At 37.4% G+C, this 19,319-nt stretch overlaps 1 protein-coding gene across 3 annotated transcripts in view; it reads left to right on the forward strand.

The window, feature by feature from the left end:
• The window catches only part of COBLL1 (cordon-bleu WH2 repeat protein like 1), a 76,863-nt gene extending 62,536 nt beyond the window's left edge, over nt 1-14,327 (forward strand). For all 3 annotated transcript variants that reach the window (XM_027678721.1, XM_027678722.1, XM_027678724.1), the window contains 5 exons: nt 2,464-2,722; nt 5,183-5,268; nt 6,643-8,270; nt 8,898-9,080; nt 12,036-14,327. In XM_027678721.1, the coding sequence (XP_027534522.1) occupies nt 2,464-2,722; nt 5,183-5,268; nt 6,643-8,270; nt 8,898-9,080; nt 12,036-12,122 (2,243 nt within the window). In that variant the 3' untranslated portion in view covers nt 12,123-14,327. The remainder of the gene's footprint in view (nt 1-2,463; nt 2,723-5,182; nt 5,269-6,642; nt 8,271-8,897; nt 9,081-12,035) is intronic.
• The last annotated feature ends 4,992 nt before the right edge of the window (nt 14,328-19,319 follow it).

Below are 19,319 nucleotides of genomic sequence, written 5' to 3' on the forward strand. Positions count from 1 at the left end.
TAGGGAGTTAACTGCATGATGTATGTGCAGGATGGTTGTTAAATGTTGTTTGTGTATCAAATACATTCAGACTTTATTCTGCTGCAGCAGTGGTGGCCCAGGCCTGGAATGAGATCCAGTAATAGATGAAAACCCACTAGCAAGCAAGGCTGATCTAATACCGGCAAACGAAGTAGAGCACTTTGGAAAAAGTGTAAGGGTTTGTTTTGTTTGGTATTATCCATTTGTAGGTCAGGTTAGTCCACTCCAAAGCTTGGAAGTGTTTCTAGCACAGCAAAGAACAGAATTTCATATAGTAGGAATGTCAGGAATGTCTCCTACCAACCCAAGCAAAGTTTCCATCCCATGAGTATAGATACAACTGAGCCTTTGTTACACTCCTCTCCAGAGGAAAAGCAGCGGAGAGATGACAGCAGTGCCTGGGCACAAAGCCATAGCAACTCGAGAATGCTTCCATTTCTCTTGTCAGAAGTCCTGGCTGTGCTTTGTTTGTGTAATTCAGGTTTCCATAGAGTATTTAGACTGAAAATCATAGTCTTTGTTCCTGTGGGTGGTGATGGCTCAGGCCCATGGCATAATAGTTCTCACCAGTGAAGGAGACAGTGTTCCTGAGAGCCAGTTATGGGCTGTGGAATAGTCTCAGCAGGTTTGATGTTTGCTCACCTTCTCTTATGCTTTGTTGTGCATTCTGATATATATATTTATCTTTGCACACATAAAGTAATACTGCTATCAATAAAATGATCTCCTTAAGTATGAGACTGCTGGGTATGACTTTTCCCTAGGTGGAGATGAAAGGGGTTGTCAGCAGGTAAGAGGGAGAAAAGGCCCTCGTGACTAATAAATTCTTAGGAGTCCCTGTAATACCAGTGTGGCATATTTGTATGTACCTGTGTTGAAACCACATGGAAGGAGCTCACCTGCACCACTTTACAGTTTTGCCTTTCTTTCCCTGGGGATCTAAATCACCTCTGCATTCAGCACTATGGCACATGTTGATCACATTGCTTAATGTGATCAACAAAGCATTATTACAAAAATGCAATATAATACCAAGAATTAAGTGGTGAAGTGTTTGGCTTTTGTACAAGTTGCTCTGTAACAGTGAATGAGTAACTTTGGTATTACTGACCTCTTAATTGATGACCCTATTGGGAAAATCTAAGTTTCTGTTCTGTACTGAGCCTTTCTTCAATATAGACAGTCCTCTTATTACTTTTCTATAACAGTGTACTTCTCAAGAAGTACTGGAAACATTGTGGGATCTTAGCCACTACAAAAAAAAGTCAGTCTAAGATTTTTTTGTACTCTGGGATATGCGACTTTCCGGTATTCCTTGCTTTTTGTTTCGATTGTTGGCTTGGTTCACACTTGGAAACTTACTGATACTACTTAGAAAAGTTTGAAACATTACTGCCCAAGTGCAAAGTCTGTACCTGGCAGGTATCAGTGCATGCAAAGCTGACAGGTCAGGCAAAGCACACTTGGTTGTTCCCAGTAGTCTTCCACAGCACCATATTGCATTATATGGATGGAATTACTATGTTTGTATATAGAATGCAAGTTTAAAAGCCAAGAAGTTTATCGAATGGCCTGCTTACTAATATTTGATAAATGTGAATCATCATCTTGTGACAGGAATATATTGCTGGCAGGGAAGTAAAGCTAGTGATGGTTAATCCTTCTGGAAATCGAAATAGATGCATTTATTAGTTCAACTTCAAGTACGCTGATTTATGTGTGTCCTAATCCAGTAACTAAACCTTTTAGTTTAACTATGTTCTGGCTGCAAAATGTCAGTATTTTTATGGATTAACACTTCTCTATGAACTTTTTTTCCTACTGTAACATGAGACACTGCACAAGACACTTCCAACTATGATTTAATACACTTAGGATGGTTATGGGAAATTTTTGATAGTGATGATGAAACTTGTTCAAACCATGGGCAACATTGATATTTGGTTTGCTCTTTAGTTCTTTAGCATTCCTACTCTATTATAGAGAAACTGTGTGTTTTAAAACTCACTGGAGAGCTAATGGAAGTATAAGAAATCTGGGGAAATGAAACTGTCTGCCCCCATGAAATTTGGGATTATGAGAATGTTAAATATATTTTGATGTATCTTAATCCAGTACTTGGGCTAAACAAGGAAAATGTTATACAATAGTTACAGATGCAAAACCAGATGTGTAAAAAGAGAGAACTGGAAAGAACCAAAGAATACTGTGAAGTTGAAAGTCTGAATGGGTCTCTCTTTTTTTTTCTTCTTTTTTTGCCCTCTTTTTCTTTTTTTTAACTTACCTGAATTATAAAAAAAGTCAATTTTCCCTCTTCAGACTATTTAGGCTGCCTTCAACAGTCCTTTTGTGTCTACGCCCTGCATTGAGAGCTGTGGGCTGTTTGGGGTTTTGTTGGGTTTTGTTTTTTTTTGCTTTTTTTGTTTTCTTTTTTGAGTGTAGGTGTAAGGAGCTCAGAACACAACCTGGAAGAAATTGATGAAAGGGAAGAGATAAGTGTGCAACAGCGAGAGAACAGTGAAAGTACCAATATCTCTCCCAGGACAGGAGAGGTTACTGTAGCCTTTAGCTCTGCTGAGGTACCACTGGAAAATGAAAAAAATGATCCTGCTCCATCAACTCCTGTTCCTGGCAGTGTTTCCGTAGACAACTCGCAAAGCTTCAAGGAAGAAAAACAAGAAAATATGAGCACAGATGGCAAGTAAGTACGTTTTGTGACAAAGAAAGGAGCATTGGGGAGGCAATGGGGGAGGCAAATAAAACGCAGTGCTGTTTTATTGTGGAGCACTGAATAGAGAATTGTGAGAGAGATGAGCTTTAATATGCTTAGCTTTCATTGCAGCACTCTTCTGTGCACAGTAATTCATGAAGCTTTTCAACAAAAATGACAATGAAGTGTTCTGTAGGCTATTCTGTTTAAGCCTCCCTTTCCTTACTACTCAAACAGCTGGACCCCAGTAAAGCTGAACCCAGCTCTAAAATACTCTATTCATTAAGCAGTATGCTGCAAAAAAAATTGGGATTTAATAGTTAAATAAAAATACACAAATTCTTTCTTACAGATGGGGAAAAACGGGTAGATAGGCCATTTCAGGTTTTTTGGGCATGGTTATCTGTTGCTTGCACTTTTTTGGCTTTAATTTTTATTTTTTCCTTTCCTTATATGTTGTCTTGACCTGTCTCAATCCATTTGCTCTCAGGAAAACGAGTTAATTCTGCTTTTTTAAAGAATAAACACATTAGTTTCTTTAACCGCTCTTTTTCCCTTCTGTTGATGCTGTACCTTTGCCCTTCAGCATGTTTGTTAAAGTACCTGACTCAGCAGGTTCCCAACATGAGTTAGTGCCTGCTTGAAATAAATGTTGATTGTCCAGAGAAGTCCCATTGTGTTAATGTAATTCACTGTTTCTCTGTTCCCTGGGGCAACTAAACTGGCTACTGTTCCCAAATTAAATTGAAAGAACTATTTCAATTATTGTACTGAAGCCAAAATGTGACTGCCCTAGTAGTGAAGAACTTTCAAGGTAGTAAGGAGAGCTTTGACTTGTATCTGTAGGGACTTTTTTGTGAGTCCAAGGCCAAATGTGACTTTGCAAAAATCTTTGCTCTGTCCTGACAAATATTGTCCCAGTTACTTAGGTGTGTCTCCTCTATGGGGATCTAATAAGTTGTCTTCAACTTGTCAGACCTTTGTTATTGGGCCAGTTTGGGTAGTTGTCCAGGGGATGTTTCTTCCCCACCCCATCGATGAATTTGCAGTAGCCTTTCATGCCTTATAATCCTGGTGAGTATCATTAAGCCTGTACTGTGCTCTGGCTTTAGAGTTTGGCAGTTGTTTCCTGAAATATCAGAGGGTCTCCAAAATGAGAACTAGGGTTTCTCTGACATTATATTTCTGGAAAACTTTTGATAATTCAGATCTTTTATATAAGATCTAGTTACTTTGAGAAGTACTTTGATCAAAGCAGGGAAAGATGTGTAATATTCCAGTCAAAACCACTAATTTCTGTAATGATACTCTGTGGTGTTTTGTGGCTTTTGGGTTTGGTGGTTTTTGATTATTTTTTTTTCTATTAAAAGACCAATTCAGCCTGTTGTTAATAGTTGTAGCTCAGTCCCTCAGCTGTGTTAAAAGGAATGAAGATAAGCAAGAGTACAGAGTGCTGGGCTGAGCTTTGACTTTCTTCCAACAATAATTTTGAGAGCATACACTCCTGTTCAGTGGTTTATTGGACATTTACAGTATATTTGGTACTATAAAGCAGCATGTGCATGGATGGTTATTGAGAAATTTATCATTTTAAATGATTCAAAGCAGATGTGTCAGCTCAAGGCACTGGTTTCTGACAACTAATGCATTTGATGTGGCAAATGAATTGGAATCTTCATAATGCCAGTACTTCTAACTACAGAAAGTGCAAAGATGGAAGTTGGAAGTTCTAATAACTTTTTGTAGAGAAATTTTAAGTATTTTTGCCTTTTTCACTTACCTTTTTAAGCCAAGGACTTAATATCTTCACCACCACCACCTCCCCTTATTCAACATTTGTGCAGTTCCCTTGTCCCCCATGATCTGAGGGGAACAGATACTTTATGCATTTGCAAAATATTTAGTATGCAAGTAATATGTTTGGTGGATGTTCTCCAAGTATTTCTAGAAAGGGACTATTTTGAAAAGTCTGTACTGCACAGTTCATGTGTTCATACACAGTCAGCATCTCATGCAGCTTCCTGTGTATTGTGGTGTGGACAAAATCAAGGGCATGTTTTAGATGTGGGGCATGTCAGAGCACTTCACACTAGTGTTGTTATATGAGTGATAAACCATTGTGGCTTCACTGAAAAGGAGTTGTTACTGGAAAGGGGCTTGTTCAAACTGCACGTGTAAGCAAAAGGAGGGGGAGAAGAGAAAGGAAAACTGATCATCTGCTTACACAAGCAAGTGGAGCTGCTTGTCATTTTGGTAGAATATCATGGCAGCATTTCCTCTTGTTTTATAAAAAATAAAATAATCTATTCTGTCGAGTATTCCAGTGTTTGGCAGAGCGATTCTATTTTGTCCATCTGTGTTTGGAGAATATTGCCAGTTCTCTTGCATCGTTTCTGGTGTTTACTGAAATGAATGATACCAGCATATTTAATGTACTGTTGTGCTTTGCAGAGGACTACAGACTAAGATAAGCAGTGAGGATGCTGGATTTGAAAAAGACAGGAAGCTTAAAATTTTAGATCAAAATACAACCAATGGTGAGTAGTTCCCACTCGTTTTTAATACTTCAAAGCAAGGTTGAAGAGAACTTTTCTATTCCTTTGAAGAAATGACAATACAGTCAACTCTTGAATTGTTATCATCAGATTATTTTCTTTACACTTTCTATAGCTTTGGTGTATTCTCTTTGAGACGAGGTGGCAAGAATTGGATGCAGGGTTTTTATTTGGGAGCGGTTATTTTTGGTATATTTTTGTTATAGCAGTAGTCAAAGCTGCATCATGCTGTTGTAGGGCGGGATGGGTTGGACAGTGCCAAGGAGAGGGAAGGCTGGACACAAAGGTTATCCTGCCATGTGGGGTGCCATGGGTACCATACCCCAGCAGAGAAGAAGAGACCATCATTTGGTCTTTGCTTATGAAATTAGTGTGAGTTTTCTGCATGAAAATGCAAATATTTTTAAGCACAAATAGAAGAAAGTGACACGCTGATCTGAAATGAAATGACGACATCCTGTGCATCTAATGGACCGTAAATTTTTCTGTGGATTTAGTGACCTGACTGATTTATTTTACCCTTTTGTGACACTAATTTTCAGATTTATATATCAGGCCTTCCATAGTCTTTTATACTCAGTACACTTCTGTTTATAAATCATAACAACACTGCATGAGTCCTGTTTATATGTGATATAAATTTTACCCTCCATTTTATAACATACTTGAAATGAGGACTTTTTTCCCCCGCAAAATAACCACTTCAAATGATTATTCCCGAAGACTTTAATTTTTCCCAATATTGTGTTTAAAACAATTTGACTCAAATATTCACATGTTTTGGAGACGATCACGTGTTTAGTCCAGGGGTAGAAAATTGAATTATCAGACCAACTAAAGAGTAGGAAAAATAGTTTTGGAAAATTGCTCTTGTCCATATGTTTTTCAGTTGTTTCCATGTACAAATACATAAGGTGTAGTTGACAAATAAGATTTGTGACATTAAAACTAAAGAACAGAAGCCACAAATGTGTGGAACTAAATAAAAGCTGTATCTAACTTGATATTGAATAGTCCTTGAGCTCTTGAGTCACCAATGCCTATATAATCAACCGAAATTCATTAGCACTTTTTAAATGATTCTAGAATAGTTTTTTCTATTAAGTCAATGCATGGCACCAGTAGCCTATTTATTAAGGAAGAATACCTGAGTTAGAATACTACTATTTGGCAATATTATTCAAATATATTTATATCTTTAAATAGCTTTTAAAAGCAAGTGTTAAGGAAATTTTTAATGTCAGTGAAAAGCCAGTCGTAGTTAAATACATTAGATGCAGAGCTTCTTGATGTAAGGAGAAAGATTGAATCTTTTTGGCATTTGTATTAATTTTGGAATCTTTCTTTAACTTAAAGATCACAGTGATACAAAACTCCTTCCAACAACAGAAGAAGGGAAAGAACTTCAGACAGCTGAAATTAAACCAGTAGATTTTACAGAAAATAACAAGCTCGAAGTTAACAGACTATCAAACTTCCAGGCATGTAAAAATGACATCTCTGTAAGTCATAGGAATTATCCTCAACTGATGTCAGAAAAGCAAGATGACAAAACAAATCAAAGCAGCTTGGATACAGTAAAAACTCAGGATGTTGCAATCCAGACAGGTCCTTTGGATAGCAATTTGGGAAGGTCTACTCAGAAAGAAATTATTGTTCCTCAGGGTGTTGAATCATCCACATTCAGAGAATTGGTCCCTCAACATAACACAGATACAAACAACCCCCTTCTTCAAGTGATGCATGGAACGCAGCAAGGGGATGAAGATACGTCAATAGAACAAAATCTTGAGACACAAGAAGTTACCTATGGAAATGTAATTCCCATAAAAGACCAGAGTCACGTCTGTATAAATGGCAGTAATTTTGTTTCACCAGAAACAACTGCAAAAACTCCAGATGACTTTTCTGTAAAAGGTCACCCTTTTTATAGACAGGACACCAGACCTAAACCTAAGCCTGCTAATGAAATTACAAGGGATTACATACCAAAAATTGGCATGACTACTTATAAAATAGTGCCTCCAAAATTCTTAGAAATAATGAAGAACTGGGAACCAGAAGTTCCATCAGATCATAAGGATCAAGAGGTATCTACTTTGGAAGATTCTCTGAAGCATGAAGACCCCAAAGAATTCATAGTGCAAGCTGAAATTCCTCATCTGTCAAAAAGTGTGGGTCATTTACAGGTTGGTTCACAAAATGAAGCTGCAGCAGCGAATGATCTGCTGCAGGGAGTGAACAGCATTTCTGAACATACTGTGACCTCTGGAGCTGAGATTACTACTGAGAGCAACCAGATGGAAAAGGAGTCTTTCAAGCAGCGTGTCCCACTGATGCTAAGCCTGGATAATACAAATGCTTCTTCTGAGACTCAGGACAAGTCAAATGCATTAAGTCCTACAACAAAGCCTAGTTCTTTTTATCTGCAGATGCAACGAAGAGCTTCAGGTCATTATGTGACATCTGCAGTTGCCAGAAGTACCATTTGTACTCCTAATTCAATTCAGAATGAAGCTAAGAATACAGAGATGGGGAAAAAAATCTCATCACCTGATCTGACTTCTTTGGCTTTACATAAAACAAGTATTTCCTCTCCTCCAGCAGATGAAGAAAAAGTTGATGATGGAAAAAACATTGAATCCTCCACTTCTCCTGTTAAAAGCAATAAACCTTTAATTTATCCCCCCTGTCCTCCAGCACCACTGAACCTAAAAACTCTAAGAACTTTTGCAGTTCCAAAGCCATACTCCAGTTCAAGACCATCTCCTTTTGCTCTTGCTGTCTCCTCTGCAGTCAAAAGGTCGCAGTCATTCAATAAGACGCGTACAATCACTAGCCAGGCACCTAGAGAGGAATTTCCTGTTGAACTCTCCTCTGCCACTTTGGCAGCTGAATTCTCCTCAGCTACCTCCATGCCTCAAGTGAAAAGCCCTTCCTTACAGACCTTACCAGCGGGGCCACAAAATAGTCTAATGGACAAGGTAAACTTTATTTCTAATACTGGTTGACTGTTGATCCACTGCCATCTAGTGCAACCAGTCTAAAGGCTTGTCTGTGAACCACTCCCCTGGTCAGAAAGCGCTGTATTCGTACAGTGAAAACACCCAGTGGTGTCCAGCAGTAGAACAGCATTATAATGAAGTCCATGAATACAGAGAATGTTAAAAATGAGACCAATATAATTCAGATGATTTGAAATATTTATTTCTTGCCATAATTAGCATCCCCCGCTTTAAAGAACTGTAAATTAAATAGTCATTTATCCTGTGTATACCTATTTTTATGCTTGGAGTGCTTATGATTTGTTCCTTATGGTTTTGTGTGTTAATTTCTTAAATTTAATTCTGAGAGGTGTGATTAATTTGGCTTCAAGTGATCATGCTACAAACACACTTGAATGGAGGCATAAAATTTTGCTGGCATAATTATTTGAGGGAGAAACTATTCCAGTGGGAATGTGGCTGGTCTCTGAAATCTTGAATCAACCAAACTAGAACGGCAGCAGTTTGCTATGCAACCTTGTGCCAGGTTGACTCAGTTTTCCATTTATAACTAATTCAGATTAAAATTTTTTGGTTTCTTTTTCCTCCCACTTCGTCCCTTTATAGAAAGACAGCAATGTGAATAGTGAGCAGAAGAGTCAGGCACAGTCAGGTGCTTCCACTGACCACCCACCCCCTGTCACTAAGAGACAAACCGCGATGACGTTCCCGCGCTCTGACCCAGAACAGATCCACCAGAGCTTGCTGGCTGCAATCCGTTCTGGAGAAGCTGCTGCCAAATTGAAAAGGGTGAGTTTTCATCACTGCATCCATAACAATGAATTCATGGTACTTCCTCTAAAATTGCCATACTAATGCCTGACACTAAAAGCAGTTAGCTTTGGTACAAAGTGCTACCAGGAGGTCTCTTAACAATGGGAAAGGAGGTGAGGAAGAGGGGTCAATTTTGCAGAATAAACTGGTGAATGCACACGCAGAGCTTCAAATGTCTGTATTTTCAAACAGTACAAATGTAATCAAATCTTTCTGAAATGAAACAATTCTCTAGGTTATCAATTAGGCATATCTTTTATAAAATCTGACTTATGTTTGAGAGTGTATGGCTTTAGAAAATTGCTAAGCAACTTCACTCTAGACATGAAGTGGCTGCAATCTTTTGCAGGCAGATAACACACAGCTCTGAAGACTATTTTCCTATTTATTAGACTTTTATCAGATAATTCTTAAATGTTCTTCAAGCCTCCTGCTGCTGTTTGGCATCATTACTAAGACATTTCTCAATGTTTTGTCAACAGTCCTTGTAGGACCATCTTCCCCCATGCCCCCTCTGGTTAAAACTGGGGCTTAATTTTTCTTTTCTCTTTCCTAAAATTAACCTATAAATGTCTCATTGGATAAAACATTGCACACTTTAAAAATCTGTACTGTTTTAAATTTGCAACCAGACAATCATAGTCTCAAACAAACTTTTCTTGATCTTACATTAGTATTTTGCATTCTGTATTAAGAAATAATTTCCCATTGCAGAAGGTTAAAGAAATTCAGTAGTTTTTTTCTCTTCCCTTTTCCGCTTGAAACTTGAAAGAAACAAATGATGTGTCGTGAGTAGATACAAGGGATTTTTTTGTTTGTTTGTTTTATGGAAGTCTTTGATACCCTCAGGTCAAATTCTTTCAGTGGATGGTCAGATGTTGGAACATTTCATACATAAGGTTTTGTTTCAGTGTAGTGGTGCAACAGCCTCTCTGAGGCTTATAGGCCCTCCATGATTTCTACACTGAACAGGAAGATTGAGTTTCCTGTAAAAGTTACAAGCATACTCAAGTAGTTTTTGATCTCTAGTCAGTAAAAATGGTACATAATATGAGTAGTATTACTTCTAACTACATGTCACTAACTACAGCCACTTTAAAAACAGTATAAGATTTAAGAAAATGCTGTATTGTTCGGAATCAGTTAGAGGTCAAATCTATCTGTTCTACCAGAAATACTGTTCGGATTTTGTTTGCATGTATTTTCATCAAAGCCTTTTTTTCCTCCAATGCATAATTACATTCTGAATAATACAGAACTTTATTCATTTTTCATAGTGTGTCACCTTTGCTTTATGATTCTATGGGAAATATGCATAGGCATGGCTGTTGGCCCAGTTTCTTGTAACTGTTTTAAAAAATAAAGTCCATAATGTACTTTTCAAAGTTCAAGAAAACTATTTCTACTAGAAAGAAAACAAGGAAAAGCTTCATTACATAGATATTCATTCTTTTTTAATACAAATGTCCTTCTTGTAAATTTGACCCATATAGTCTTTATCAGTGTAGGTACAAGAATGGCATGTGGAAAGGGAGAGAAATGATCATTGAAGTCAGTTTTCCCTTCCCTTTCTCTTCTGTGGGTGGGATATGTCCTTTGTCAGTGCACTATGTGTTGAGGCTGGAGTGAGGAGAGGGCTGTACTTTTTAAGGAGAAATTATAATAATGAAGAGGCCATAACCATAAAGAAGAGCAGTCTGCAGCACAGAAACCTGAAACAGGCCTTAAAAAAAACCCTGGAACACAAACAAAATGTAATGAAGAACTCACTGAAGTTTTGCCAAACATAAAATTGTACATGCTGTTCTTCTCACTCTCACCCAGAGCACATATGCTGTGGTACAGGTATGTCTGACAGCAGAAAGAAGTTTCTTGGCCTATGGCAAATTTAACAAAAACATGGTCTCATTTTATGTTTAACATGGAGAACTGGCAGTAGGAGGATAGAGGAATGAAACATTTTGTATCAATAACTTCTTTTCACCCAGAAGTGATTTTTAGTATTGAAAGGACTTTTAAAATGCATTCACTTCGTATCTTCCAGTATTGTACTGCAGTCAGGAAAAGGAGTGATAATCTGATCGATTTGAATTGTGAGAGAGGTCTGTCAGGTACTTGCTTCTCTCTGTGTGAGAATCATTAAAAATAAAATCCTGGTACCACTAGCCAAATTCCTTAATTTTTTTTTCACCCTCTGTTTTACTTAATATGTTGTGAGTATGCAGTGCTGAGATCTGTGGCCTTTTGTGTTGTTGGTCTTTCCTGTTCAATAGGGCCCTCACTAATTACTAACCTAAAATGGGTCAAGTGAGGTTTCTTTTTAACCATTTTTTCTCTTGAGAATGTTTTCATTGTGTTTAGTAAACTGTGCTTTGGTATGTGGTTCTTATGGCTGTGGAGCCTCCACAACTCCCATTAACTCCAGTTGGAATCGTTGGTTTATGCAGCTCCACTGAAACTTAGGCCTTTGCTGCCTATCATAAAAGTTATGGTTTGCTCCTGATAAAAGAAACATTACCATGGTATAAAGGAGTGTTAGAAAGAAATCAGCTCTATTCAATAGTTAATAAAAAGTGTTTAGTTTAGTGATGTTTTTCAAGTATTTCTTTGCAACTGGGTCTGGAGAAGGACTAAAAATTCATGTTTTGAATAGTTATACATGGAATTTTTAGATAGGATAAAATATGTTTTTAATAAAATATGTTTTTAAGTAATGTCTTATATTTCCACTTCTGTAGCATATACACTCTGTACGGAAATCATATAGGAGGTCATTGACTGCAATGAGAAAAATGCTAACTGAAGTAACAGTATTTCTGTTTCCTTGAAGTAATACTGTGTAACATACTGTAGAGAGAAAAATATGGAAAGTTAGGCTAATATTTCTTTAATATTTTTTCTCTTTTTTTTTTTTCTCTCCCCTGCCTCCAGGTTGGTCCTCCATCAAACACCATAGCTGTTAATGGAAGAGCCAGACTTAATCCTTTGTATTCCACAGAAGCAAAAGCTAGTCAGTAGATATTATACAATATATTCTGCACTTTACTACTGCTTCATAGGCCAACTTTACACTAACTGTAAATGCAAGTATATGTTAATATATTTTTGTCAGCAGTTATAAGGATTTCAAGCTGTGTCTTTTGATGCCTTGGAAAGATTATTAGCATATGTAAATTATGGTAATATTTTGCCTTTTCCTCTTTATAAAGCTGACTATGCTGCTAAAAAGGTTTAAGAAAAGGTGCAGGTGAGCTTTGCTTATGATAGAAAGAGAATCAAAGATTCTTGATTTTAGCCTCAAGACTGAACAATATGTAGCACTATGCTGAAATTACAGATTGGAAGCAACCTAAGAATTCTAGATCACATCATTAATTTTCAATTGTGTATTACTTTAACAGATTGTAAGAACTTAAATCTACCACATGCTGCCTCCATATTCCTTTATTAAATTAAAATTGTAATTACTAGAATATCTTAATTAAATGCAATACTTTGTATCTGTCTAAAAAATAGATGGTTTTGTTCCTTTAGCAGAGAGTAACTGGGATACATATTTTGATTACTTTTTTTTTAACTCTCCTGTAATTTTTTCCTGGTAGCACACACACAAAAAAATCAGGATATAAATTATTGAAAATTTTTGTACTACTTAAAAACTTTTATTAACAGTAGCACTACATGACATTTCTCTTTGGGTATCTGTATATAGTATTTACCTAGCACTCAGATAAGCAATACTTTTTGTGAATTACATATATATTGAAGTAGTCATCAGCATATACTCACGTACTGATAAAATGCAAATTCCAGTTTTGATACTTAATGAAATAGAAGAAATTTATTTTTTTTTCACTTGAAGTATAACTAAAGAATGAACTGCTTTGGACTTATTCATGTGAAATATTTTAATCTTAAAACAGCACAATAACGCACTTACAAATCATGCTTGTGTCAGAGACTGTCTATTTATAGATGAAGCATTAAATATCAAGATGGGAATATATATTAAAAGAGAATGCTTTGTGTTATATTTTACCTATTTTGAATTTCTTGTCAAGATTATACATTTTGGGGAGGGAGTGGAAATATGATAACACCCATGATAAAATAGCTAGATTATGGATGCATGCAGGAAGTGCTGGGGTATTTGCCATTTTAAAATATTTTCTTGCTGGACTTGATTCAAATAAAAGTAATTGTATTTCGTTTCTGTTCTTTAACAATATATATATTTTGTACTTTAGAAACATTCTGTAACTCAATTTCAGAAACTGATCTATATGTGCATTTCAAAGGTTTATTAATTGTTTGCTGCCAGGTTTTTGTGCAATAATCTCAAAGAGGTCTAATTACTTTCCACCTACAGAGTCAATTATTGATTACAAGTAACAGTGTTAATGCTCAAACTCTTTAAGGAACATTTTAGTAAATAAAAATTCATAAAGAGGGTTGATGGACATTTGTTCACTGCTGTTCTCTCCTGTTTACTCTCCTGTATCTTAGTCCCCTGTCAATGTGTGTTACCACTTCTGTCTCTTCCTTGTTTTGCCTCCAGTCAAGGGCTTAATCCAAGGGTAGGGGGAGCCCACATGGTAGTTCAAAAGATCTGTTTCAGGATCTGACTGTGAAAGAACGCTTCAACTTCACTTGAAAACAGTGAGATAGAAGAGGTGTGGGGTTTTTTCTAGTTTCCAACTGAGGCTTACACTCTAGATTTCACTGCATCTTGAGGGACAGACTTGAAAGTTGTAACTCACTCCCAGGGTTCCAGTGTCTGTGTTTGTTGCAGTATTTGAAGTCTGTGTTTTAAGCGTTCCTACACAACATGCTGATCTGTAACTGCCAGAGAGAGGTTGCGCTGCAAAGAGTCTCCTTACTTGTACTTTGGGTGCAAGGATCTTACAGGTTTTTTCTCTAACCTTGGTATTCGCTGCCAAGGTGACCAAAGTTATTTCATAAAGTTAATTTAATCTCCATCTGTGGTAGTACAAGTCGGTATGATGTTTCACTTTTTCAACCAAATCAGTAGAGTCCAATTATTCTTGTTTTGGGTAAAGTTCAAATAACCATGCTTTGTTGCTTTCTTTGGTTTTGAATGCAAAACTGTACTGTATGTTTCTTAGTCCCATATGTTAAAAATAAACTACCTTTTCATGTGAACTCCTGAAGGTAAATATCATCTTGTGTATCAGAGATTAAACTAAAACCACGGCACTTGAATTTTAAGGTTTCTTGTTTGTGTCATTGAACTTGCTTGATAACTGAAATGTCTACACATGCTATAGTACTGTGAAGCTCTTTAATGAGACTTTCTGTTAGTAGCTGGCAATACTGTTTAGCAAAAATTTCTCTTTCCCTCTTCTTCCAACATGTGTATGTAAGACATTTTTAAATCTTGCTGTTGTATTTTTAGACACTCATTTTTTCTTATACTCTTTTATTAAATTCTACTAGAGAAACTCTTGTTGGTGAACTTGACATGTTTGTTCAAGTAAGTGTTTCTAGTAACTGCAAGCCCAGGTTAGACAACAGTAAATTTTTATTATGGATGCCTTACATGCACAGTAAACAGACTTGGTTTTGGGCCCAAGAATACTTACAGTTTGCACATGTATCATGGCTGTCTTCCAACAGGAGGCAATTACTTATGCCATACTTCTGATAATCCCCTTCCTTTTGCATGGCAGTCAAAATGTTTAGGAAGGAAAGTCAGGATATTGAAGTAAGTGATAGTCAGTGTAATTGTCTGAACAAAACAGCTGACCCCAGTGAAGGTGCACTGTGACTTACTGTTACGAGTTCTTTGAAGAAGCAGCAGATATCCATGTAGTACAGTGCCATCTTCATCTAGTTCACATTCCAGGGCTTTGTAAGTAAAGGAGGGCTAGAAAAGCAAAGAGATCTTGTTAGTTGTTATTATAGAAGATTTCTTTTTTTTATTTATTCTACAGAAGAATAAAATTTAGACTACAGATGTACCCTGCAGAAGGGAGAGTTTTGCTGGGGCAGCATCACCAGATAACTTTTGGAAATATTCTTGTGACTAGAGGTTGTAAGATCAAGGCAAGAACTCTCATACTTGCAGCTGAAAGATGTTAAACAACTTGTTGTCTCCATTTTTGGGACATATATTCAGTAATCATTGCCCTTGTTTTTCTAGCTGCTTGTAATTTTAGCATTATTGTAGCAAGCAATATGAAGATCTCTAAGGAAGACATGAATATTATGTGGATATGGACCAAGAGGCATTGTATCACACATACTAGGTAAAGGATGAAAATATAACATAAAAGCAGCTAAGAGAGACCTCGACAAATCAGAGTACTGGGCAGTCACCACCCATATGAAGTTCAACAAGGGAAAGTGCTGGATTCTGCACCTGGGATGGTGCGACCCTGGATGAATGTACAGACTGGGGAATGAGATGCTGGAAAGCTGTGCTGCAGAAAGGGACCTGGAAGTACTGCTTGATGGCAAGTTGACTACGAGTCAGCAGTGCCCTGGCAGCCAGGAGGGCCAACCATATCCTGGGGGGCATCGCCAGCCAGGTGAGGAAGGGGATTGTCCTGCTCTGCTGTGCACTGGGGCAGCCTCATCTTGAATATTGTGGCAGTTTTGGGTAACACAATATAAGAAAGATATTAAGCTATTAGAAAGTGTCCAAAGGAGGCCAGTGAAGATGAAAGGCCTTGAGTAGAAGCCGTATGAGGAGCAGCTGAGGTCACTTGGTCTGTTCAGCCTGGAGAAGAGGAGATTGAGAGGAGACCTCATTGCAGTTACAACTTCCTCGTGAGGGAAAGAGGAGGGACAGGCACTGATCTCTGCTCTGTGGGGACCAGTGACAGGACCCAAGGGAATAGCCAGAAGTTGTGTCAGGGGAGGTTTAGACTGGATATTAGAAAAAGGTTCTTCCAGAGGGTGGTTGGGCACTGGAAGAGGCTCCCCAGGGAAGTGGTCACAGCACCAAGCCTGACAGAGTTCAAGAAGTGTTTGGACAATACTCTCAGGCACATGGTGTGACTCCTGGGGATGATCCTGTGTAGGGCCAGGAGTTGGACTCAATAATCCTTGTGGGTCCCTTCCAACTCTGCATATTCTGTGATTCTGTGAATACTTTAAAGTTTGTTACAGGCACCTGTTACCAGCTAAAGCAAACATTTTTCAGTTGGAGCTGCTTAGAATCCTGTTTTAATATGCAGTTGCTGAGAAGACTTCTATTACATAGAAACAAAGGAAAGATGTTGTTGAGCAGCAGGGTGTACTTCCTTGAATTCTTGGCCAGGCTGTGTCTATCAGGTGTTGGATAACTACAACTAGACAGGAGACTAACTGTAAATGACTAAGTAGATGGGTTGGTAGCCAAACAAATAGAGCTCTTTGCAGAAGGGAACATGTGTCTTAATTTGTCTGTCTGTGGTAACAGAATGTGAGGCTGAAGTCAAAATAGTGTGTTTGGACCGGAGCTGCTGTAATCACAGGCATGACAACTGTTTGTGGGTGCTGTGAATGGTCTGAGGTTCAGAAGCTGTGACATTCTGTTAGTGCTTGGCCGCTGACAGGGTAGATGAAACATCACTCGTTGTAGACAGATTGCTTATGAAGTCTATTTTGATGATAAAGCAAAGCTGTAGCAGTATCACTGGAAATGTTTTACACCTTGTAATTGAAAAGGATGCTTTCTATGTGAATTATTTTATATAATCCAGTTGAAAATAAGATGGATTTTTTTTTCTTTAAAAATTCTCTTTAGGTAGCATTGTGAGAGGGAAGATGTTCTTGTTAAAATGACATGAAATTTGCAAGTAACGGGAAACTACACTTGTTAAAAACTTAAATACTTAATTTTGGTTTGTCTTCCTTGAAAGAGCTATGTGGCATGGGAACTAACACAGGAACTCTGTCAAGAGTCTATTGCGATATATTTTAGGTAAAGCTGCATTATTTTTTGTCAGCTATTCCTACTTGTTAACACAAGCACTTTAGATTTTTTTTAAGTTTATGGGTTTATGTCTTCAAGGAGCATATTCGGAAGAGATGTATAGTTTTCTCTTTTTAACTGAATTAAGCTTCACAACTACTAGTGTTTAAGTGAAAGAGATGAGCACTTCCTTCTCCCGTCCCTCCATGACCCTGGAAAGACCACCAAAACTGTTAATGGACTAAGTCATTCCTAAATTATTCAAGACACTTAAGGGGAAAAAAATAATGGGAGGGGGAAGGAGAAAGGATAAGGTAGAGAAAAAGATGTTTTGCTTTTTTTGATCTGGAGAATCAGTATGTCTCTGAGGACAGCCAGAAACATATTTCTGCTCCTCCCCTGTTTACTATACAAAGGAGTAATCTACAGGCAAATTATCAGTTGAGGAATTATTTCACTTGTTTCCCACTGGATGATGTTAAATGAATTTGGTATTCTTCATCAGTGTCTAACAATAGGAAGTGCTGCTTCTCCCTTCACCTCATGTTTTATGTTTTCTGTTTTACCTTAAGGGTTCTACAAACATACCCTTTTGAAGCATGTGGGACAAGCCAGAAACTAAAAGCTTAACTCTGGAAGCCTGATGACTCCTGATAGCCATTCATGTAATTGGCACAAAGATGAAAATGCAATCCTGCACAGAACAGGATGTTCTGCATTTGCTCTTACAGTGGTGGAAGAAAATCTCTTAGCATTGGGAAAAGGAGAAACAACTGTATCTGAAAAGGACACTAAAACTGTTAGGAAATTTCAGCTACTTGTATTGGTAATGTTATTTCAGAGTGATTGTGCATATATGAACCTGGAAATAACAAGGGCTGTATCATTCCCAACAGAAACAGATACAACTCTAGTGCCAAAAAGAATGCCAAAGAGTTGAATTTGGATGTAAGTTGCAAATTCCTCTGTGAATGTTTTAAGCTTTGAGAACAGTCTTTTGCCCATAACATAGCAGTGTCATTATACACAAATGCCAGTGGTGTTTACTAGTTACCAGTTTGTGATTGTACAATGAGTGTATTTTTAGTAGCTGTTTTGATAATAGCAGCTGTTACAATTGTCTTCTGTTTCAACAAATTATCTGCTTGGTTATTTCTAAAGCATTGCTTTCCATGAGTATCTGGGCATTCCCAAACAATGCTTAAAACAGGAGTTTGGGCACAGGAGTTTAGGCATAGGGTGGGAAGCTAATTCTTAGGTTTGTCTTTAGTAATTTGAATACTCCTCAGAACTACTGGTACAATACCCTTGATGTCCACTCTTTACTGAGAGAGAGTTGGGTTGCTATTAATACACATAACAAAACAATGACACCTTATGTATCATATAAGAGAAGACTAGAATGTATTCTTCAGAAATTCCTGGTTTTTTACACTGATGGAGTTTTCTTCAGCCTCTTCATCTATTTTACTAGTTGTTCTAAGTACTCAGCAGGACAGACCTTGCTTTGCCTGTGATATATGATATCATCATAGCCAGAGCAACAGAAACATGCTAAAAAACAGTATACACAAGAAAATCTTCACAAGTGACAGAATAGTTAACAGGAATATTGAAGACTGGACTTGGGTATGTGATAGTGAACATCCAGAGCAGTAAAGGCATTGAAGTGTACAGTCAGCTCAGGGCAGAGGGAGAGTTAAATCCATAGAACCTGCAGCTGCAACAGCTGTTAAAATATAAATCTGGCCAACAGGGGCTATTTGCAAGTACTAGTGTACTTAGTGTGCTAGTGCTGGTGTACATTAACCACTAGAGTACTTACTAATGGTTAATATATTTCTAGTTAAGAAAAAAAAACTATGGCTGGACTCAGAATTTCATAATTTCTTCTCAGCTATATATGTCTGCCTGTTAGTTTAATCTCTCTTTTTCCTTTTTTTTCCTGTGTGATCCTGAGCAAGAAGTAAGACACGAAAGCTACAATCACACTTAATCTGAAGTGGTAAAGGAAGGAAAAATGAATTTATTTCACAGTTGCTTAAGGCTTTATATAGCTCTGAATTATCAAAAATACAGTAAAAATAATATTTTAAATAATTAAGCTGATTGCAGTTTTCTAAATTAAATACTTGAACTAAATAGGGAGATGGAATGCAGGAAGAGCTGCAATTGGTCACCTTTGTTAAACAGCATGATTGGTCCCATCAGCAGACACTATTTAATTTCTTCAATTGCTAAAAGCTAATTAAGCACTTGTGCTTTTCAAACTGAAGTGTATTTGGCCACCTGCA

Source organism: Neopelma chrysocephalum, unplaced genomic scaffold (genome assembly GCF_003984885.1).
Source record: "Neopelma chrysocephalum unplaced genomic scaffold, ASM398488v2 Primary Assembly neopelma1_44, whole genome shotgun sequence".
Taxonomy (NCBI): Eukaryota; Metazoa; Chordata; class Aves; order Passeriformes; family Pipridae; genus Neopelma; species Neopelma chrysocephalum.